Source organism: Moschus berezovskii, chromosome 3 (genome assembly GCF_049115385.1).
Source record: "Moschus berezovskii isolate FMDL1 chromosome 3, NW_MosBer_1.0, whole genome shotgun sequence".
Classification (NCBI taxonomy): Eukaryota; Metazoa; Chordata; class Mammalia; order Artiodactyla; family Moschidae; genus Moschus; species Moschus berezovskii.
This window is the reverse complement of record NC_142462.1, coordinates 92,482,102-92,506,905: the sequence shown is the minus strand read 5'-3', so window position 1 is coordinate 92,506,905 and position 24,804 is coordinate 92,482,102. Positions and strand designations below refer to the sequence as shown.

Below are 24,804 nucleotides of genomic sequence, written 5' to 3'. Positions count from 1 at the left end.
ATAGGGTCACAAAGAGTCGGACACGACTGAGCAACTGTTTCATTTTCAGTTTAATGTATGCTTAAGACAGTGTATTGCAAAGGTTACTTTTACTAATATCTCATTTAATATTTTGACCAAAAGTTTTTCTCTACCTATTTACTGGATATAAATTGTTTTTTTCAACTGATGGATCACAATATAGACATTTGTCTTTTGAAATTTCTTCACATCTTCTAAGGTGAAAACAGCTCTCCATTTAATAAACTTTTCTTCACTGATTACTCAGCAAAAATGCTGTGAGAGTTCACTTAACTGTTTTTTCAAAATAGACTTTTCTAATCAAAGGCAGCAGCAAAGGATTTGTAGAAATGTGGGTACATGTCTAGAAAACAAGTGATATTTTTAACGTCTTCATTTATGTTCAAATACTTTCACTCCTAAGTATATTTCTTAAATTCTATGCCTCAGCTACAATACAATTATAGTTTAGCACTTGTACTTCTGAATTTTATAGTACTTTTAAATGATTATGTTACCCCCTTTAAATCTGATAAAATATGACTTTTTAAGTTTGCCATCTTTTGCAGTATCCTCTGATAATTTCTTGACCTAATATTTCTATTATGCTTTGACACATACAAAGATGAAAATTTCACTAGAAACTGAAAATGTGTATTGCCAGGGTTAAAAGATTCAGGGTGGTTTGAATTGTTTGCCCTCAGGAGATACACGAAATGCAGGAGTGTTGTTTCTGTAGGTTCTACTGCTTTATTTCCCTAAAGAAATGAAGTATAAAGTACAGAAATTCTCTACTCCTTGTATATAGCTCTCTGTACATTAAAGAAGAGAGATTGTAGCAGAGGAAGATATAAAGATGCAGATCAAGAGTCCAAAAAGGCAAAAATTTCATGAGAGACTATATGAGATTAAGTTGACAAAAGGGGAATTTAGGGAAATTATCTTTTAAATTTATCCACCTATCATATCTATACATTTGAGGGGCAGGGAGTATATTTAAATAACTTGTGATATTTATATGATCTCATCAGGCTTGCTCTCTGACCTATTTTTTTTTTAAGTTTAAGTGGATGATAAGGTGGGAGTGTGGTTGCTGTATGAATACAGAGAATAAATGTATGATATTTTAGTTTATCCAATGTTATTTTTAAATGTCAATGTAAGACATATTCACACACATACACAAAAAGCTATGTTTTACAACCCAAATAATTGTATGTATTTTTAAAATAAGCACCAAAAATTATTTTAATATATACATGGTGTTTTAAATTTTTCCCAAATACTGTTACTTAATTTTAAGTTTTATGTAATGATTAGGTATATGTTATATTAGTAGTAGTTTAGTCACTGAGTCGTGTCCAACTCCTTGCAATCCCATTAATTGATATCAAATGTATTTATGTGAAGTAATTTTAGAATAAAATAAAACATATACTAATAGTTTTATATCTTTGGAAATCTCTATATACATGCAAAAATGTGGGTTTTTTTAAACTATTCAAGAGAATGAATAAAAATGTCTTAATCTTCAGTATATTTTTATATTATATTTCATTCAACAGTGTCAGAATATTTTAATCACTAATATTCTTAAGGATAGTGCTTAAGATATTTAGCATTTCAAAATGGGGGAAAATTTCAAATTTATATATTATTTGCCAAAGCGGTGTCCCTTCCTAAAAACCAAACAAATAAAAATCAACAAGGAAAGCTACTTGTTCAGTTTGTATATTCTTACCTTCCTGCAGTTCTTCTGTATCAAATACAGTGTCCAAAGTTGTGTTCTTAGCATTAGATATCTGTTTAATTTTTTTTCCTTTTCATTATTACCAATGAATTGATCATATCTATCCATAGAGAGAAAATATATTAAACATATGAATTCCAACATTCATAAATATTCAGTTCAATTCATAATACATAATTCTCAAGTGAAAACCATGCTGCTACTGCTGCTGCGGCTGCTAAGTCACTTCAGTCGTGTCCGACTCTGTGCGACTCCATAGACGGCAGCCGACCAGGCTCCACCGTCCCTGGGACTCTCCAGGCAAGAACACTGGAGTGGGTTGCCATTTCCTTCTCCAATGTGTGAAAGTGAAGTCGCTCAGTCGTGTCCGACTCTTTGCGACCCCATGGACTGCAGCCCACCAGGCTCCTCTGTCCATGGGATTTTCTAGGCAAGAGTACTGGAGTGGCTTGCCATTGCCTTCCCTGAGTGAAAACCATCAGTTCAGTTCAGTTGAGTTCAGTCGCTCAGTCGTGTCCGACTCTCCGCGACCCCATGAATCACAGCACGCCAGGCCTCCCTGTCCATCACCAACTCCCGGAGTACACTCAAACTCATGTCCACAGAGTCGGTGATGCCATCCAGCCATCTCATTCTCCGTCGTCCCCTTCTCCTCCCGCCCCCAACCTTTCCCAGCATCAGAGTCTTTTCCAGTGAGTCAACTCGTCGCATGAGGTGGCCAAAGTATTGGAGTTTCAGCTTTAGCATCAGTCCCTCCAATGAACATCCAGGATTGATCTCCTTTAAGTGGACTGGTTGGATCTCCTTGCACTCCAAGGGACTCTCAAGAGTCTTCTCCAACACCACAGTTCAAAAGCATCGATTCTTCAGCGATCAGCTTTCTTCACAGTCCAACTCTCACATCCATACATGACCACGGGAAAAACCATTGCCTTGACTAGAGGGACCTTGGTTGGCAAAGTAATGTCTCTGCTTTTCAATATACTATCAAGGTTGGTCATAACTTTCCTTCCAAGGAGCAAGCGTCTTTTAATTTCATGGCTGCAATCAGCATCTGTAGTGATTTTGGAGCACAAAAAAATAAAGTCTGACACTGTTTCCACTGTTTCCCCATCTATTTCCCATGAAGTGATGGGACCAGATGCCATGACCTTTGTTTACTGAATGTTGAGCTTCAAGCCAACCTTTTCACTCTCCTCTTTCACTTTCCTCAAGAGGCTTTTGAGTTCCTCTTCACTTTCTGCCATAAGGGTAGTGTCATCTGCATATCTGAGGTTATTGATATTTCTCCCAGCAATCTTGATTCCAGCTTGTGCTTCTTCCAGCCCAGCGTCCCTCATGATGTACTCTGCATATAAGTTAAATAAGCAAGGTGACAATATACAACCTTGACGTACACCTTTTCCTACTTGGAACCAGTCTGTTGTTCCATGTCCAGTTCTAACTGTTGCTTCCTGACCTGCATACAGGTTTCTCAAGAGGCAGGTCAGGTGGTCTGGGATTCCCATCTCTTTTAGAATGTTCCACAGTTTATTGTGATCCACACAGTCAAAGGCTTTGGCATAGTCAATGAAGCAGAAATAGATGTTTTTCTGAAACTCTCTTGCTTTCTCCATGATCCAGTGGATGTTGGCAATTTGATCTCTGGTGCCTCTGCCTTTTCTAAAACCTGCTTGAACATCTGGGAGTTCACGGTTTACATACTGCTGAAGCCTGGCTTGGAGAATTTTGAGCATGACTTTACTAGCGTGTGAGATGAGTGCAATTGTGCGGTAGTTTGAGCATTCTTTGGCATTGCCTTTCTTTGGGATTGGAATGAAGATTGACCTCTTCCAGTCCTGTGGCCAGCGCTGAGTTTTCCAAATCTGCTGGCATATTGAGTGCAGCACTTTCACAGCATCATCTTTCAAGACTTGAAATAGCTCAACTGGAATTCCATCACCTCCACTAGCTTTGTTCGTAGTGATGCTTTCTAAGGCCCACTTGACTTCACATTCCAAGATGTCTGGCTCTAGGTCAGTGATCACGTTATCATGACTATCTTGGTCGTGAGGATCTTTTTTGTACAGTTCTTCTGTGTATTCTTGCCACCTCTTCTTAATATCTTCTGCTTCTGTTAGGTCCATATCATTTCTGTCCTTTATCGAGCCCATCTTTGCATGAAATGTTCCCTTGGAATCTCTAATTTTCTTGAAGAGGTCTCTTGTTTTTCCTATTCTGTTGTTTTCCTCTATTTCTTTGCATTGATCACTGAGGAAGGCTTTCTTATCTCTCCTTGCTATTCTTTGGAACTCTGCATTCAGATGCTTATATCTTTCCTTTTCTCCTTTGCTTTTCGCCTCTCTTCTTTTCACAGCTATTTGTAAGGCCTCCTCAGACAGCCATTTCGCTCTTTTGCATTTCTTTTCCATGGGGATGGTCTTGATCCCTGTCTCCTGTACAATGTCACGAACCTCCGTCCAGAGTTCATCAGGCACTCTATCAATCAGATCTAGTCCCTTAAATCTATTTCTCACTTCCACTGTGAAAACCATAGATGTTAGCTAATAATGCCTTCCCAATTACATCACATACTCATCTGCTGACCACAACCTCCTCTCAAGTCAACTCCATCAATAGACACCATTTTTATTTTAGATATTCCCATTCTCTGGCACTTCTTTTCTTCCTGTAACCACAAAAACCTACTCAAAAGGTAGAAAAAGTGGCTTTAGGTTATACTTGGTATATAGATTGCTAGGGCTGCTGTAACAAAATACCACAGACTGGGTAGCTTAAACAACAGAAATTTATTTTTTCATAATTCTGGAGACTGGAAGTCCAAGATCAAGGTGTCAGCAGGGTTGGTTTCCTGAGGGCCATACAGGAAGGCTCTAACTGTTACAGGCCTCTCTCCTTGGATAGTAGATAACTGTCTATTGCTGTCCTCTGTGTGTCTCTGTATTCCTAATCTCTTTTTATAAGAACACCAGTCAGATAGGATTAGGGCCCACCCCAATGCACAGTCTGAGACTGAACCATATCTAGCAAAGAAGAAACCTCTTCTCCATGCTTGAAAAGACCCCATTCTAGCAACTCATTAATAGGCATATGATTTCAGAATTTCAGTGAAAGGAATGAGGCAATGTATGGGTTAAAGCTAACTGTAAAATAAATATCTAAATATAATTCCCTCATTTGAGACAGTTTCCTTTATTTTTTAAAAAGCTATGTATATGAGAAACATATTCTAGGCTTCCACTCTTACCAAATAGTAGGCCCTATGTACCAGGAAAGAGAGCTAACAAATGATAATAAAAAGCAGAGACTGTAGAGAGGCAATAGCTGTTACTCAACAGAAGTTACAATTACAAAAAGTTTAGTTCCCATCACAAAAGGAAGGCATAAACAAAAAGAGAATAGGGGCATTAAATTGATGTTTAAAATTATTTGCATTTTTTAATAAATGCTGATAGTTCTCATTTCCTAAAGGTAACTGCTTAGTCATTAGGAAGTTATCTCTTTCCCCTCTTACCTTTCTGGAAAAAGAACAATAATATAATGCTCTTATAATTTTCAACACTAAAATTATTAAAGTAATATTGAGATGATAAAAATTCCATAGTCATTTATTTACACTTAAATTACTGATGTGCTTTCTTCTTTAATAATTTTCATGTTTCTACTTGCGGCCTCTTCTTTTTCATTTACAGAAGCTCCTTTATCATTTCTTATAAAACTGATTAGTGGTGCTGAACTCTTCTACCTTTTGCTTGTTTATAAAACTTTTGATTTCTCCATCAAATCTGAATGAGAGCCTTACTGTGTAATCTTGGTTGTAGATTTTTCCCTTTCATCACTTTAAATATATTGTACCACTCCCTTCTGGCCTGCAGAGTTTCTGCTGAATAGTCATTTGATAACCTTATAGGAGTTCCCTGGTATATAATTTGTTGCTGTTCCCTTGCTGTTTTTTTTAATATTCTTTATCTTTGGGCTTCCCTGGTGGCTCAGAGGTAGAGTCTGCCTGCAATGCAGGAGACGCAGGTTCAGTCCCTGGGTCAGAAAGATACCCTGGAGAAGGAAACGGCAAACCACTCCAGTATTCTTACCTGGAGAATCCCATGGACAGAGGAGCCTGGCAGGCTACAATCTATGGGTTCACGAGAGTCAGTCACAACTTAGCAACTAAACAGCCACCACTATCGTTTATCTTTAGTTTTTGCCATTTTAATTACAGTCTGTCTCGAGGCTTCCCTTGTGGCTCAGCTGGTAAAGAATCTGTCTGCAATGCGAGAGACCTGGGTTTGATCCCTGGGTTGGGAAGATCCCCTGGAGAATGGAAAGGCTACTCACTCCAGTATTCTGGCTTGGAGAATTTCATGGACTGTATAGTCCGTGGGATCACAAAGAGTCAGACACAACTAAGCAAATTTCACTAAATTGTTTTGTTATGTTCCTGTTTGGGTTAATCCTGTATGGGACACTCTGCCCTTCCTTGACTTGGATGCTGTTTCCTTTCCCAGGTTAGGTAAGTTTTAAGCTATTATGTCTTCAAATATGTTCTCAACCTCTTAATCTCTCTCTCTTCTCTTTCTGCCACCCCTTTAATGTGAATATTAGTGTGCTTAATATTGTCCCAGAGATCTCTTAAAATTGTCATTTCTTTTCTCTCTCTCTCTTTTTTTTTTTTTTTTCCTGTTCAGAATCAGTGATTTCTTCAACTCTATCTTCCAGCTCACCGACCTGCAACATTTAGTCTACTATTATTTCCTTCTACTGGATTTTTAAATTTAGTCACTGCATTCTTCAGCTCTGTTTGGTTGTTGCGCATTTTCTAACTCCTTGTTAAAAACTTCTAACTGCTCGGTCCATTCTTGGATCACTGTTACGATCACTACCCTGAACTCTTTCTCAGGTAGATTCCCCGTCTACTTCACATAGTTCCTCTTCTGAGGTTTTATCTTGTTCCTTCACTTGGAACATGTTCCCTTTTACCTCATTTTGTATAACTTGCTGTTTTTGTTTATATGTATTTGGTAGTTTGGTTACATTTCCTTCGATAAGTGGCCTTTGTAGGCCTGTGCACCCCAGCAGTGCACTCCCCTCTTAGCACCAGAGCTATATGCTCTAAGGGTACCTCCCATGTGGAGTGTATGGGTCCTTCTATTGTGGCAGACTGATTACTATGGGCAGTCTTGTGGGCTTGGTTGACCCCTGGCCTGGTTAGTCGTCAGGCCCTATCTCATTGGTTGGTAGGGCCATGCTATGAGGTAGCTGAGTAATGAACTCTGGGGGGCCCCTGTGGGTAAAGTCAGGGTCCAGAAGACCCTAGGGCTCTTGCCTGCCTGCTGGTGGGTAAAGCTAGATCCTGGGGCAAGTGCCAGTCTACTGGTGGGCAGAGTTGGATCCTGGGGCCTGGTTGCAGGGTTCAGGAGTCCCAGAGCTGGTATCGAATCACTCTGCTCATGGTGGGTGTGGGTGGGGCCACTTCCTGACACAGTTGGCTACAGGGCCCAGGGTGTCCTCAGGCTTCTGTTAACCTGCAGATGGAGGGGCCAGATTGGCAGGCTGCAGGGCTGTGGCTGTCTTATGGTTGCTGTCAGCATGCTGGTGGGTGAGGTCTGTCTGGAAGCTAGAGCATGCTTGCTAGTGAGTGGACCTGGGCTGCAGGCTGCAGGGCTGCTGTTGTCTTGCTGCTGGTGTCTACCTACTGGTGGGTGGAGCTGGGTCCCAGGATCTCTGGCTGGAGGGCTCTGGGGAATCCCAGATCTAGTTCCTATGCACTGGAGTGTAGGTCTGGGTCTGTGTTTTCTGTGGGTATGGCCCTGTCTAGGGGCAGCTATGGGCTCAGGGGTGTCCTTGGTTTTGTTTTGTTTTTTTTTTTTCTTGTTTGTTTTAAATATTTATTCTATAAGGAGTATATGAATAAGTTATTTTGTTAAAATCTCAAGAAAGAAGAGCTCACTTATACACTGTAATCGATATGCCATATCTGTATCTATATATCTGGAGGCATTAAGGTAGCCTGCCTGGTGTGGGTAGGGCTGTGTCCCTGCCCAGGCAGTTGCTTGACCTGAGGCATCCAGCACTGGTGCCTGCAGACCGCTGGGCCAGGGCTGCCCTGGGTCCTGGGGCTCATAAGCCGCAGGTAGAATTCCAAAATGGTGCTTGCCAGCACCAGTGTCCAGGTGATAGAATGAGCTCCCCAAAATGGTTGCCCCAGTGTCTGTGTCCCCAAGATGATCTCTGATTGTCTCCTGCCTCTCCTGGAGGTTCTCCAAGAAAGCAGTTGGTCTGACTTGAGCTCCTTTCAAGTTACTGCTTCTGCCCTGGGTCCTGGAGAGTGTGAGATTTTGTGTGCGCCCTTTAAGAAAGAAGTCTCTATTCCCCTCAATAGAAGAACCTGTGGTTCTTATATTGATGGGGAAATCAAGCATCCCTGGATGCTTGCTTGTGTCCATAGTTCATCATGTGCTTACCCCTACTGTAGGCTTTGTACTTTGGGGCTACTGTTTCTTTCCTTATGTTCAAATTCCACACAATTGTTAAAAGATACACAATATCACTTACATAGTAAAACCATTGAAAGTCACATATTCCTCAGCTGTGAATCCATAAGTATCTTGGCAAGATAGGTCCACTTCTTGCTGAAGAAGAAGACTGACTAAACTTGTTGGTTCATCACTGAGAGCAATCATAAGGGCTGTTCTGGAGCAAGAGATATAAATATATGTCCATTTATGAATCTTAACAATATTTTTTAATTTTTAAAAAGTTAGTCTTCTAAATTTACTGTTCAAATGTATGATCAGGAAAAGAGTCAGGGCAAGAATGTAAAATGTGGGGCAAATCTTCTCAAAAAGGTATGGTAATCACAGATCATATATATTATGGAGCCTGAAAATGAGTCCCTAGAAGCAACTAGTTTAGTGGTTTTCAATTCCTGCTCCTGAGAACCGTAATGTTTTCCAGGAAATGTGTCAAAAATTCTATGGAGAAGAGTATCTGGGACTCTGAGTACTCATCTCTATTTAACTACAGCATATGGGATTTATAGTTTGGGTTTCTGTAGAAGATTCTAATGTTATTAAAAAAAAAAAAAAAGAGTAACAATAACCTAAAAATCTGGCCCAACTGTTTGATTTTACAGATAGAAAGACAAATCCTGGAATCTAGATAATTTGTCCAAAATCCTATGGCCAAATCTTTTCATTATCAGATATATGTCATATATACATATATAATATAGGCTTAATTCAAATTGTGGGCAAGAGCAGCCTGGTATATTTAAGAAATAAACACCTAACATTTAACACACGTGTGTGTGTATTCCTATTAGATAGCTATGGTTATATGATTTATTTAGCATTAATTATACCTTCGATTCTTATCTGAAGCATTCACATCTGCCCCACTCTTCAAAAGACATTCTACCATTTCTGCATTATTTTCAGTAATGGCAAGTAGAAGTTGAGTATACCCATCCTGGAGAAAATATTTCAAAATGATTACTTTAAATACTGTACCAACATTACATGCCTTTTAGATTTAAGTTCAATTTTAAAATTAGTGCGCTTATAAGAAAACTCTGTCATATCTTATAATAGCTTAAAATGAAAAAAAAATCTAAAAAAGAATATATACATGGACAGAGGAGTCTGGTGGGCTACAGTGTATGGGTTGAAAACAGTCAGATACAACTGAGGGACTAACAGACACCTCAGTTCAGTTCAGTTCAGTTCAGTCGCTCAGTCGTGTCCAACTCTCCGCGACCCACAGCACTCCAGGCCTCCCTGTCCATCACCAACTCCCGGAGTACACTCAAACTCATGTCCACAGAGTCGGTGATGCCATTCAGCCATCTCATTCTCCGTCGTCCCCTTCTCCTCCTGCCCCCAACCTTTCCCAGCATCAGAGTCTTTTCCAGTGAGTCAACTCGTCGCATGAGGTGGTCAAAGGATTGCAGTTTCAGCTTTAGCATCAGTCCCTCCAATGAACATCCAGGATTGATCTCCTTTAGAATGGACTGGTTGGATCTCCTTGCAGTCCAAGGGACTCTCAAGAGTCTTCTCCAACACCACAGTTCAAAAGCATCGATTCTTCGGCAATCAGCTTTCTTCACAGTCCAACTCTCACATCCATACATGACCACGGGAAAAACCATAGCCTTGACTAGACGGACCTTGGTTGGCAAAGTAATGTCTCTGCTTTTTAACATACTATCAAGGTTGGTCATAACTTTCCTTCCAAGGAGCAAGCGTCTTTTAATTTCATGGCTGCAGTCAGCATCTGCTGTGATTTTGGAGCCCAAAAAAATAAAGTCTGACACTGTTTCCACGGTTTTTCCATCTATTTCCCATGAAGTGATGGGACCAGATGCCATGATCATCGTTTTCTGAATGTTGAGCTTCAAGCCAACCTTTTCACCCTCCTCTTTCACTTTCATCAAGAGGCTTTTGAGTTCCTCTTCACTTTCTGCCATAAGGGTGGTGTCATCTGCATATCTGAGGTTATTGATATTTCTCCCAGCAATCTTGATTCCAGCTTGTGCTTCTTCCTGCCCAGCGTTCCTCATTATGTACTCTGCATATAAGTTAAATAAACAGGGTGACAATATACAACCTTGACGTACCCCTTTTCCTATTTGGAACAAGTCTGTTGTTCCATGGAAAAGAAATGCAAAAGAGTGAAATGGCTGTCTGAGGAGGCCTTACAAATAGCTGTGAAAAGAAGAGAGGCGAAAAGCAAAGGAGAAAAGGAAAGATATAAGCATCTGAATGCAGAGTTCCAAAGAATAGCAAGGAGAGATAAGAAAGACTTCCTCAGTGATCAATGCAAAGAAATAAGAGGAAAACAACAGAACAGGAAAAACAAGAGACCTCTTCAAGAAAATTAGAGATTCCAAGGGAACATTTCATGCAAAGATGGGCTCGATAAAGGACAGAAATGGTATGGACCTAACAGAAGCAGAAGATATTAAGAAGAGGTGGCAGGAATACACAGAAGAACTGCACAAAAAAGATCTTCACGACCAAGATAGTCACGATAACGTGATCACTGACCTAGAGCCAGACATCTTGGAATGTGAAGTCAAGTGGGCCTTAGAAAGCATCACTACGAACAAAGCTAGTGGAGGTGATGGAATTCCCATTGAGTTATTTCAAGTCTTGAAAGATGATGCTGTGAAAGTGCTGCACTCAATATGCCAGCAGATTTGGAAAACTCAGCAGTGGCCACAACACTGGAAGAGGTCAGTCTTCATCCCAATCCCAAAGAAAGGCAATGTCAAAGAATGCTCAAACTACCGCACAATTGCACTCATCTCACACGCTAGTAAAGTCATGCTCAAAATTCTTCAAGCCAAGCTTCAGCAGTATGTAAACCGTGAAATCCCAGATGTTCAAGCAGGTTTTAGAAAAGGCAGAGGCACCAGAGATCAAATTGCCAACATCCGCTGGATCATGGAGAAAGCAAGAGAGTTCCAGAAAAACATCTATTTCTGCTTCATTGACTATGCCAAAGTCTTTGACTGTGTGGATCACAATAAACTGTGGAACATTCTGAAAGGGATGGGAATCCCAGACCACCTGACCTGCCTCTTGAGAAACCTGTATGCAGGTCAGGAAGCAACAGTTAGAACTGGACATGGAACACACACATACATGTATATATTTATAAATATATATGCCAGGGCTTCTCAAGAAGCACTAGTCCTAAAAAACCTGCCTGCCAATGCAGGAGATGTAAAATATGTGGGTTTGATCCCTGGGTTGGAAAGATCCCCTGGAGGAGGGCATGGCAACCCACTCTAGTATTCTTGCCTGGAGAATCTCATGGTCAGAGAAGCCTGGCGGGTTACAGTTCATGGGGTCACAAAGAGTCAGACTGAAGCAACTCAGCAAGTACATATATGCCACTTAAAAAATAAAATAAAATTATAATAATATATAAAAATGAATTAATTAAATCAGTAATAAATAAAGGGCTTCCCTAGTGTGTCAGACAGTTAAGAATCTGCCTGCCATGCTAGAGACACGAGTTTGATCCCTGGGTCAGGAGGATGCCTTGGAGAAGGGAATAGCTACCCACTCCAGTATGTTTGCCTGGAGAATTCCATGGACACAGGAACCTGGTGGGCTACAGACCATGGGGTCGCAAAGAGTCAGACACAACTGAGCTACTAACACATACACAGAAAAATAAATAAAATAATAAAAACATAAAATATTGTTAACCAGTTAAAAATAACGTTTCTACTTCAGGCTTAGTTCAAATTGTGGGCAAGAGCCGTATGGAACTTTTAATTAATGAGCACCTAGAATATATATAAATATTATAAAGCATTAATTCACAATACACACTTGGTTTCCTAGGGTTTCATTTAAACTTCCAAGGCTGGCACTTATTTTGGCCTGTCATGAGGATAAAATATCAGTGAACTAAAGTGTTAGGAAGCTTAAAAAGGATGCTCATCAAGTATCCATAATATCTTGATGGGGGAGTTGGATTACTTTTAATATAACAAGTGCCTTTCTAATTTTACTCTATTCTTATAATTATTCATGAGTATATAAATAAAATAGAAAAAGATATAGTCTTTATGGTTTCTAATCAATGTTCATTTACAGTGAAATCAAGTATTTCTCATTTGATGTGGTCCTTTGAACAGTTTTAATTGTTAAACATAATGTTGCTTTGGAGGTCAGGATTATAATCTAAAATGAAATAGAGAGTTTTTTTTAAAAAAAGAAAACTTATCAGTTTTGATAATCTCATTCTCCTCTCCTTCTCCCTAATTTCATTTTGTAAAACTCATGCTTTATATAACATATGTCTCAACCAATATAAATTATCTGCAATGAATATCTTCTTTTACTGCTTTTTAAAATATCAGGTACCATTTTTAATAGAAGGCTACCTTATTTTGAGCCTCAAGTTTAGCTTTGTGTTTCAGCAGTTTTGCAGCTAATGAGACACTTTGACAACAGGCAGCATAATGAAGAGCAGTGTTGCCATCTAAATCCACCGGATTGGAGTCTGCACTATGATCTAGAAGAATAGTAGCACAACTCTCCTTGTTACATGGTACTGCCTGTCAACACAAAAACAATAGATGGCTAACCAATTTACTACTTAGGATCTGATATATTAAACTAATATTTAATACTGTGTTTTAAAATATGAAATATAACAGGTTAACTAGGAGAACTCAAATGCAACTCAATCAAAAAGGAAAAATCAACACACCTTAGTCAATGGAGATCTGTTTTCACCATCCCAGACATTTACTTTGCAGTTTATCAGTTAAAAGAGAGACAGTATTTGAATATCCATTAGCACAGGCCAGGTGCAAAGGTGTTCTGTATCGACATAATAAAGCACAAGTTAAAGATAACGCTTAGTTTGAGAAGTTACCTATTATGCCAAAGAACATGCCGGATCATATATCGTTAAAGTATTTGCTTCATATGCCTTCATATGACTCACTAGAAAAGACCCTGATGCTGGGAAAGACTGAAAGCAGGAGGAGAAGGGGACGACAGAGAATTAGATGGCTGAATGACATCACCAACTTGATGGACATGAGTTTGGGCAAGTTCCAGGAGTTGGTGATTGACAAGGAGGCCTGGTGAGGGGCCCATGAGGTCGCAAAGAATCAGACATGACTTAGCAACTGAGCTGACTGATTTGCTTCATATGCTTACTTATATTTACATAAAATTCATATTAATTATAATTAATTTTTACTGAATTAAAAGGGCTATGTAAATGCCCTGAAGATACATACTTAACTTGTTTCACTTCCAAGAGAATTTATTTATGTCAAAAAAAAAATAGCTTTTTTCAAACACCAAAGTGAGTCTAAGCCTTGTAAAGAATGATAAAATTAGATATCCAAAAAATCTATAAATGATCTCCAAAACCTCAGATATATGTGCCAGCTAATAGGAAGAAGGGACATTGCCTACACTTGGAACCCCTGTTCCACAGCATGCTACACCTAAGTTGTGTGTATTTCTCTTTGCTCAGCTATTAAAGTTGATATTTGCTCTAAGAAGTGAACACAAAGATGAAAAGCCTAAGGGCTCTCTTTAAGTTGTAGATCTCAGCCTAATTTTTAATTATTAAAATATTTTTTTCTTCTCAAAGAGCCATATTCTATGTAGCCTCCAAGAAATCAAGCACATATTCATGAAGTATAACATAACAGGTACTAAGGACTCCTTTTAAACTTTGTCATTTTTAGCCTGAACCAGACCTCAATAAACTTTTATTGATTTGTGAAGGTGATATCATTATATCCTTACTTAAGGATAATTTTATAATATAAAATCTATATATAGATAGCTCAGGTCCTAAATAAAAGATTTTAGATGCCATTTTCCATTTTATTTTAGATTCTCAAAAGTACTTTATGGGTATGTACATAAACCGAACTGTTATTTATACTAAGAGGAGCAAAAGGTAGCCTATAAGGACTTGAAAATTAGGTAACTTCCAAAGAGTTAGACATAAAATCTATAGATGATGATATAATTTACCATTTATGGGAGAAAATAGAAAGATATAAAAATAATTTTGAACAATTTGGAAATACACAAACTCCAATCAAAGTTATCTGAATATGATCTCTGGAAGGCAAGACTAAGTATAATACAAAAAAACAGAAACCTAACCAATTATGTTATCCTATCTGAAGAAAGACTATAATCAGAAAGAGGATGGTCAGCTAGGTGATACACTGAAACTAGAAGTTATTCATGATTAACATCCTCCATGGTAAAGAAAATATGAATTTAAGGAACCCACATTTCCCAGTCATTGGAAAAGATTACTTTGTTTTTAAGTAGAAAAAAAATGATTCCTCAGACATCATGATCTAGATGAAAATATCCCTCAAAATGATCTACCTTGTTTACTATGATTCCATCCTTACCAAACAAACTTCTGATAACTAATTTGATTTCTCAGAAATTACAACACAGGAAAAGCACTGATCAGCCTTTTGATGACATCGATAATTTGGCTTAAAAGTAAACTTTCTTATGTAATAGGAAATTTCTCCAGTCTTCAACCCAAATATATATAGGGCCAAAAGGCTTTAAACTGACCTAAAATAACTCCTTGTGATAGCATAGCAAATCTTAACAAATATATTGATCTGTCTCTTTCACCTACTGTTACACCTATCTCAAAAATTTAGTCTCAAGGAACTGAGGTGGTTTTCACTCAATCTTTAGATCTACCTCTCTATCCAGCTCCAGTTTCCTTTTTTCATGAAAACAAGCAAAAACAATACCAATTTCTCTTCCTCTGAGAGAAAGTAAATGGCATTTGGGTAATTCCCAACAGGTTTTCCAAAAGCAGCTGATGCATGCCTGCTGAATACTTCACTCTTCCAATTTAAGTCTAAACCCTACATGACAATGAAACTTTTATAAAGATCTCAGAGCGCATCTATATGCCCCCAAGGAACCCAGGAAATCAACCACAGAGTCAATAAAATAAAATAGCTTAAGAAAACTTCCGTTTCTTAAGGAAGTATTGAGAGATATATATATATGTGTATATATATATATATATATATATATTCCTGTGGTCTTTTACACAAAATTTGAAAACAAGATTAATCTATCCTGAGTAGGCATGAAACCTTACAAAGGTTATAATATTACTCAATCTTCAAAATAGTCTTAAAAAAGATCTTTACTCAGAATATTTGGCATCCTTTCAAATGAGTCATCCTGGCTTAAAAAGACAAAAAGTCTCAAGAATATACAGATTGCCTCCATTTCATTTTAAGTTTTAGATTAACTAGTCTTAATTAAAGAGAATTAAGAATATGGAATACTGAAATATGCAGCAAGTAATGCCTTTGTTATGATCATTTACCAAATGTGTACACATACAAGAGCTTCTATAATATCAATGCTTTTTCACCTGTCAAAAACCATCCTATTTTTTGAAATAGCTGAATGCAAAACATGTATTTACAAATATCTCAGTGACACACTTTAAAACCAAGTGTATTATTCCATTTCTCAAAAATACACAACTTTTATTAGTATATCATATTGCAAAGTGAAGACTCTGATTTATATTGTTACCTTTTAACTCATGGTACTTACAAGAAATTTAACTCCCTGCAAGGCCTAGTGCTGGTTTCTAGAGTTTTAGGCAAGCTGGTATCCTACTGTTTGATTCAAGTTTTGTTTCCTCCTAGTCTCTCACTCTCTCATATACCAGTGAAGGAACTGTCAGCAGAGATTGTGGCCAAATGAAGAATTACCAGATCCCAGAAATCTTTAACTGCACTTTAGCAAAAGGAGTGACTCAGATGGATATGAAGAGTCACTATTCTGGAAACTGAAGAGAAGTGCTACCTGTTACACAGGGTGCAAGACCAGAACACAGCTGCAGTCTTAAATTAGGTCATCGTGAGAACACCCCCCTTAACTGACTTGGGCTCTTGATGATAACTTAGAATTCAGGGTGAGTGAAGAAGTAACCAAGGAAGCTACCTCACACTAGATCACTACTTTCAACTGTAAACCAGCACTTTACATCTAATCTGGGTTTGAGTAGTATGGTAGAAAGTGTTCATTTGGAATTGAGCCTTCACTGACCAGGCTATCTACAGATCTGAGGGACATTTATAAAATAAAAAAAAAAAAAACAGAAGTAATTTAATTTTATTGCTGGGAGGGATATTAGACATCTTCTATTCATTTTTATACTTAATAGGTACATTACTTTTAAAATAAAAACATAAATATAAGCCAAATAAACAACAGACATTAATAAGGAGCTCTTCTGGTTTAATAAGAAATAGTTGCAACAGGGCTTGCAGATCTTGGTTTAAGAAACACTTCAGTTCAGTTCAGTTCAGTCGCTCAGTCATGTCCAACTCTTTGCGACCCCATGAATCACAGAACGCCAGGCCTCCCTGTCCATCACCAACTCCCAGAGTTCACTCAAACTCAAGTTCATCGAGTCGGTGATGCCATCCAGCCATCTCATTCTCTGTCGTCCCCTTCTCCTCCCACCCCCAATCCTTCCCAGCATCAGAGTCTTTTCTAGTGAGTCAACTCATCACATGAGGTGGCCAAAGTATTGCAGTTTCAGCTTTAGCATCAGTCCTTCCAATGAACACCCAGGATTGATCTCCTTTTATCTAGTAATAATTCTGATTTGACAAGATGAGATTTAGGATCAAGGTCATACAAATGCAGGACAGGCTGCAAATTCAGAATTTTATCCCCAAAACAATGTTCTTCCTACTGGGCTACTATGGCTTTCAGAACAACCTGCTCATTAACTGTCATGGTGTTTCCCTTGTTCTCTCCTAACCAGAAACTTCCACTTTTAGTATCATTATGTTTACTAGAAAACATATATAGAATACTATTTCTTAAGGTTATTATTTATCTGTACATATACCTACATGAGGCATCAGAGACCTTTAGCATAATGCTTCTAAAATGAGTTTATGCAGCATTATATAAATCACTTAAAAAAAAAATAAACAGCACAAAGCGTGTCTCTCATAACCATTCTTAGTCTCTCTACTTCCCCTGCCCAAATCTCATCTACTCTTCAGAAATAGTGATTTTAAGTTTAGTATGTATCCATTCATATTTTATCCCATTCTCAGTCTTTCTACACACACACACACAAATATTCAAATAGAATATACAGTTTGAGACTTTTTTATTCAGCTTTATTCAGGTATAAAATACAAAAAGTTTAAATGTACAATTTTATGAGTTTTGACCAATATATAGTCATATAACTGCCACCATAAACATGATAAAGAACATTTCTATCACTCATATCTCTTTACAATCAATCTGGTTCCTCCAGTCCCTGTGTGAAGGACCTGGTAACTACTGATTTGCTTTCCTTGGCTATACTTTTGCCTTTCGAGAATTTAATAGGAAAGGAATCACTTGATATGTAGTCTTTATTATCTGATTTCTTTGACTTAGCATGACACTTTTGAGATTCATCCATGTTGCTGCATGTATCAGTAATTTCATTTCTTATATTAATGAGATATCATTTTATTGCTGAGTAATATCTTTAAATTATAATTATCTGTATAGATATATATGTATGTATTCATTCAACAAAAATATTTTTTAAATACTTACTATGGCTTAGGCAAGGTTGTAGGTGATGAAGACAGAGCAACAAACAAAACAAAAATACCTAACCTTATGAATCACACCTGGCTAGCAGAAGAGGTCAACAAAAAAATACAAGGTACAACAGACAGTATTAAGTGCTAAAGGGAAAAATCAGGCAGGGAAGAGGAACAGAAAATGTCAGCATGGAGAGAGGGTTCAATTGTAGGTAGTGTAGCTGGGGAAGCCTTCATTGATATGGTGACAAACCTGAAGGAAGTGAGACCAAGCCATGTGACTATCTGGGAGGGAAAAGTACCCCAGGTAAAGGAACCAGCAAGTCCAAAGGCTCTAACTACATGTCTGGCATTTCTGTGGAACACTAAAAAGGCAAGGGGAACTGGAGATGAATGAAAGGGAGAGTTGTAGGAGGCAAGATCAGAGAGATAACAACAAGCGGGGGTGAATGTTGTGTAGGGCTTATGAGCCTTGGAAGGACTTTGGCTTTTACCCTAATGAGAAGAAAAGCCAATGGATGTTGTTTAGGCAAGGAAAGACATCACTTCACTTACACTTTAGAGGATCATTCTGGCTAATGTGTGGAGAATAAACTGAAAATGTTAGAAGACAGAAAACTACCTGGGAGGCCACTGCAGTAATTCTCATTAAAGTATGATAGTGGCTTTGCTAGGGTGGTAACTGTGAAGGTGGCAAGAAATGCTAGATTTTAGATCTATTTTGAAGGTAAAACCAAGATTTCCTGTTGAAAGAAATGGAGGATGTGAAAGAATGAGATTAGTCAAGAATGACTCTAGCGGTTCTAGTCTAAAAAACTGAAAGAAAGGATTTGGCGTTTATAGGAAGAGAAGAGCAGATCTGAGAAGTAACAGGAGTGCAGTATGGGGATATGTGAGATCCCAAAACAGTGATGGAGTAGAGCTAGTGGCTCTCACAAGCTGATTGTTAAATTCTCAGGAATTACTCAAGCCAATTGATATCACGTTTGTAGTTTGAAATCAGAGCTTCTCTTCCCTTCTCCTCACCCCCACCCCGACTCAAAAGCCTGTTATTAAACATTTACAAGCATACCACAGTGTATTAGATATCCAAGTGATAGTGCAGGCCTTTGTATATGTGAGTCTAGAGTTCAGGGAGACATCCAGCTGGAGATAAAAAGTTGGGAAGCATTGGAAGTCAGATACAGATGATCTCTCTTCACTAGTCAAGTGAGGATTAAGAGAAAGAGAATCATTTCAAGGTCTGAGTCAGGAAGATGAAGCAAAACCAGCAAGAGTCTAAAAAGAACTGCGCACAAAATTACGATAAATGCCAGGTGAACTAGTTGTCCTGCAAGACAATACAGTATTTCAAATACTATTGATAAAGAAGTAAGAAACTTGGCTGAGATGCCTCCCAGGTAAGACTGAGAATTGACCACTGAATAAAGTCATGCTGAGGTTATTCATGACCTTGTAAAGAAATTCAAAGCAGTGGTACAGGATAAAAGTCAGATAACTTAGATAACTCTGATTGTATTAAAAGAGGAGTAACACCTGGAGTAACAGGCAAGTTTGGCCTTGGAGCACGGAATGAAGCAGGGCAAGGGCTAATAGAGTTTTGCCAAGAGAACGCACTGGTCATAGCAAACACCCTCTTCCAACAACACAAGAGAAGACTCTACACATGGACATCACCAGATGGTCAACACCAAAATCAGATTGATTATATTCTTTGCAGCCAAAGATGGAAAATCTCTTTACAGTTAGCAAAAACAAGACCAGGAGCTGACTGTGGCTCAGATCATGAACTCCTTATTGCCAAATTCAGACTTAAATTGAAGAAAGTAGGGAAAACCACTAGACCATTCAGATATGACCTATATCAAATCCCTTATGATTATACAGTGGAAGTGAGAAATAGATTTAAGAGACTAGATCTGATAGATAGAGTGCCTGATGAACTCTGGACGGAGGTTCATGACATTGTACAGGAGACAGGGACCAAGACCATCCTCATGGAAAAGAAATGCAAAAAAGCAAAATGGCTGTCTGTGGAGGCCTTACAAATAGCTGTGAAAAGAAGAGAAGCCAAAAGCAAAGGAGAAAAGGAAAGATATAAGCATCTGAATGCAGAGTTCCAAAGACTAGCAAGGAGAGATAAGAAAGACTTCCTCAGTGATCAATGCAAAGAAATAGAGGAAAACAACAGAATAGGAAAAACAAGAGATCTCTTCAGGAAAATCAGAGATACCAAGGGAATATTTCATGCAAAGATGGGCTCGATAAAGGACAGAAATGGTATGGACCTAACAGAAGCAGAAGATATTAAGAAGAGGTGGCAAGAATACACAGAAGAACTGTACAAAAAAGATCTTCATGACCAAGATAATCACGATGGTGTGATCCCTCACCTAGAGCCAGACATCTTGGAATGTGAAGTCAAGTGGGCCTTAGAAAGCATCACTACGAACAAAGCTAGTGGAGGTGATGGAATTCCAGTTTAGCTATTTCAAATCCTGAATGATGTTGCTGCGAAAGTGCTGCACTCAATATGCCAGCAGATTTGGAAAACTCAACAGTGGCCACAGGACTGGAAAAGGTCAGTTTTCATCCCAATCCCAAAGAAAGGCAATGCCAAAGAATGCTCAAACTACCGCACAGTTTCACTCATCTCACACGCTAGTAAAGTCATGCTCAAAATTCTCCAAGCCAGGCTTCAGCAATATGTGAACCGTGAACTTCCAGATATTCAAGCTGGTTTTAGAAAAGGCAGAGGCACTAAAGATCAAATTGCCAACATCCGCTGGATCATGGAGAAAGCAAGAGAGTTCCAGAAAAACATCTATTTCTGCTTCATTGACTATGCCAAAGCCTTTGACTGTGTGGATCACAGTAAACTGTGGAACATTCTGAAAGAGATGGGAATATCAGACCACCTGACCTGCCTCTTGAGAAACCTGTATTCAGGTCAGGAAGCAACAGTTAGAACTGGACATGGAACAACAGACTGGTTCCAAATAGGAAAAGGAGTATGTCAAGGCTCTATATTGTCACCCTGCTTGTTTAACTTATATGCAGAGTACATCATGAGGAATGCTGGGCTGGAAGGAGCACAAGCTGGAATCAAGATTGCTGGGAGAAATATCAATAACCTCAGATATGCAGATGACACCACCCTTGTGGCAGAAAGTGAAGAGGAACTCAAAAGCCTCTTGATGAAAGTGAAAGAGGAGAGTGAAAAGGTTGGCTTGAAGGTCAACATTCAGAAAACAAAGATCATGGCATCTGGTCCTATCACTTCATGGGAAATAGATGGGGAAACAGTGGAAACAGTGTCAGACTTTATTTTGGGGGGCTCCAAAATCACTGCGGATGCTGATTGCAGCCAGGAAATTAAAAGACGCTTACTCCTTGGAAGGAAAGTTATGACCAACCTAGATAGTATAATAAAAAACAGAGACATTACCTTGCCAACCAAGGTCTGTTTAGTCAAGGCTATGGTTTTTCCCATGGTCATGTATGGATGTGAGAGTTGGACCGTGAAGAAAGCTGATCACTGAAGAATTGATGCTTTTGAACTGTGGTGCTGGAGAAGACTCTTGAGAGTCCCTTGGACTGCAAGGAGATCCAACCAGTCCATTCTAAAGGAGATTAATCCTGGGTGTTCATTGGAAGGACTGATGCTAAAGCTGAAAGTGCAATACTTAGGCCATCTCATGCGAAGAGTTGACTCACTGGAAAAGACTCTGATGCTGGGAGGATTGGGGGCGGGAGGAGAAGGGGACGACAGAGAATGAGATGGCTGGATGGCATCATCGACTCGATGGACATGAGTTTGAGTGAACTCCGGGAGTTGGTAATGGACAGGGAGTCCTGGCGTGCTGTGATTCATGGGGTCACAAAGAGTCAAACACGACTGAGCGACTGAACTGAACTGAACTGAAACCTATCCATAAGTTAACACAAATCCTCTAACCATAGTGATAAAACATGACATTTTACACACTCAATGACCTGAAAATTCAGGTTATTGAAACTCCCCACAAGATTTAAAGGTGGCACATATAGAACACATTTTCTGTTATTAATGCCAAATACATAACTTCTTCATTTCTTTATAAAATTAGTTTTGTTTTTGCAGTAAGTGGTTGATGATGAGCTTTTTGAAGATCCTCTGTAACTCAAAGCAAAAGTTTTTCCATAGGAGATCTACATTAAAAAGTTTTGCTCTTTCAGAGTCTTAAAATCTTAACAACTACTCTTCTGAAAAGTTGCCTCTACTCTTTTTCTATTAGTACATTCAGTTCAGTTCAATTCAGTTCAGTCGCTCAGTCGTGTCCGACTCTTTGCAACCCCATGAATCACAGCACGCCAGGCCTCCCTGTCCATCACCAACTCCCAGAGTTCATTCAAACTCATGTCCATCTAGTCGGTGATTCCATCCAGCCATCTCATCCTCTCTTGTCCCCTTCTCCTCCTGCCCCCAATCCCTCCCAGCATCAGAGTCTTTTCCAGTGAGTCAACTCTTCGCACAAGGTGGCCAAAGTATTAGAGCTTCAGCTTTAGCATCAGTCCTTCCAATGAACACCCAGGATTGATCTCCTTTAGGATGGACTGGTTGGATCTCCTTGCAGTCCAAGGGACTCTCAAGAGTCTTCTCCAACATCACAGTTCAAAAGCATCAATTCTTCAGTGATCAGCTTTCTTCACGGTCCAACTCTCACATCCATACATGACCACTGGAAAAACCATAGCCTTGAGTAGATGGACCTTTGTTGGCAAAGTAATGTCTCTGCTTTTTAATATGCTATCCAGGTTGGTCATAAGTTTCCTTCCAAAGAGTAATTGTCCTTTAATTTCATGGCTGCAGTCAGCATCTGCAGTGATTTTGGAGCCCCCTAAAATAAAGTCTGACACTGTTTCCACTGTTTCTCCATCTATTTCCCATGAGGTGACAGGACCAGATGCCATAATCGTAGTTTTAATAAAAATGTATGTTAGGAACATGGAAAGTTTTAGTGGCTTGTGGCAAGGTTTGCCACAAGGACATCCGTAGGTTGGGGTGAGGATGGAGTAAGCAGTGGAGATTAAGGCAAATGCCCTCAGATATCCAGAAGAGCCTTTCTAAAGGGAAGAAGCTGAAAGTTGGAGGTGTGACCCTTTGCCAATGGTTACCAGTCCTCTCTGCTGTGGGAAACATGGAGTGACAAGCAGTGGGGGAGCCCAGACAAGTCATGATTCTGGTTAGAGGACCCAGTGGCCCCAGCTTCCCCACCATGCTGCCCTTCAGTCACTCTGGTCACCTGAGTTCTCTGTCCTGCATGTTCACATCATGCTTCTTGAACTGAAGATACTCCTTCACCTTCTCTAAATCTCCGACTGAGGCAGCTCTGTGAAGTTTCTTTAAATTCTTATCTCGAATGGTGCAGCCTGATTGGGCAAGGAGACCAATCCTGGCCCACCTGCCTACAAGCAGGGATAAGCAGGAACAGCAGGGCTCATCCTTCCTTCTCCGTAAGGTGAAAAGTTTCTTCATGGCGGTGCAGGAGGCAGCCCTTCAGTGGGACCAGGAAGTCCTGGAACTCCTAACCGCCCCACCTACCTCTGGGCCCTGAGCCTCTGGCTCGCAGACCCCTCTGGCCAGATGGTCCCCCACAATGCTGGAGTCAAAGCAACCAGAGACCCGAAGTGGGTCATAGAAAGGAGGTGTGCCAAAGACCAGAACTAGGCTGGGCAGCTTTTCTCAGTTGCCTAGCAACATGTAGGGCCTTGGCACCCAGTGTTGCCCAAATCCAGATTCTTCCCCCAAGATCTTAGATTAACTGAAACACTCTCAGTCTTCCTAGTAGATCGAGAGCCTTTGGGTAGAAATCTACCAACTTCCTTACAAATAACCCCTTTTCCTTCAAAGATAGACCTAATGGTTTGAACTCTTACAAACCAAGATTTACTTTCTTCCTGGTGGAGATGAAACTCCTCTAGTGACCTTGCCTCCAGCCTACACCCTGCCTCTCACCCACATGATTCACATGATACAACTAGCCTTTAATAATAACTGAAATCCTTTCTTAGTGTCCATTTCAAACATACTTTTGAGCACCACATCTCATATTTCAACTCACTCATCACCAAACTCCAAAATTCCTTCTAATTCTTTACACCTACAGTCCATTAATTCTGCCACCTTTCAGTGACCTTGACCACCCCACTCTGTGTTCTCACTTCCCTACATAACCAGATTAAATTCCACAGTTAATGATTATCACTCCTATGCTTACACCTACAATAAGTTTGCCCCTATTCCTTTTCTTACTTGTCAGCCTAAACCATTGACCTAGTTACATTTACAACTCCCATCTTGGTGTACATTTACAACTTCCTTGGTGGTCCAGTGGCTAAGACTCTGCATTCCCAATGAAAGGAGCTGAGGCTGGACACCTGGTCATGTAACTAAATCCTGCATGCTGCAACTAAAGATCCCACATGCTGCAACAATAAACAAATACATAATTAAATACATAAATACATATATAAATACATAAATTTAATGTCAAATAAATACATAAATACATGCATAAATAAATAATAAAAATTCTTATCTAAATTTGTCTAGCCCTGAGTCACTGGATGTGACTAAAGGAAAATACACAGTTGTGATGTCTTTTCTCATTTTCAGTTCATGAAAACCCTGAAATGGATTTCACTTGAAATGGATTATACTTCCCAGCAATTCTTAGGTATTTCCCTCATCCATTCATATTTACACTTTCCTTGAATATTTCATATCTTCTCTGTCTTCAGACTTCTTGATTGATGACCTGGCTTCTTGATCCACTGAGAAAAGAATTAGAAAAGCAATTCTACAGGCTACCAGGACATCTCTCCACTGTGCTGTGTTGCTCAGTCGTGTCTGACTCTTTGTGATGCTGTGAACTGTGGTCCGCCA

At 39.3% G+C, this 24,804-nt stretch overlaps 1 protein-coding gene across 1 annotated transcript; it reads right to left on the bottom strand.

Moving 5' to 3' along the window:
• Nucleotides 1-317: 317 nt before the first annotated feature.
• Nucleotides 318-23,907, bottom strand: ANKRD7 (ankyrin repeat domain 7). The gene is given in 9 exon segments (XM_088831794.1): nt 318-364; nt 1,742-1,813; nt 1,816-1,850; nt 8,303-8,440; nt 9,111-9,217; nt 12,651-12,824; nt 12,980-13,028; nt 13,030-13,092; nt 23,162-23,907. Coding segments are annotated over 9 exon segments (918 nt in total). The 5' UTR covers nt 23,395-23,907.
• Nucleotides 23,908-24,804: the final 897 nt, after the last annotated feature.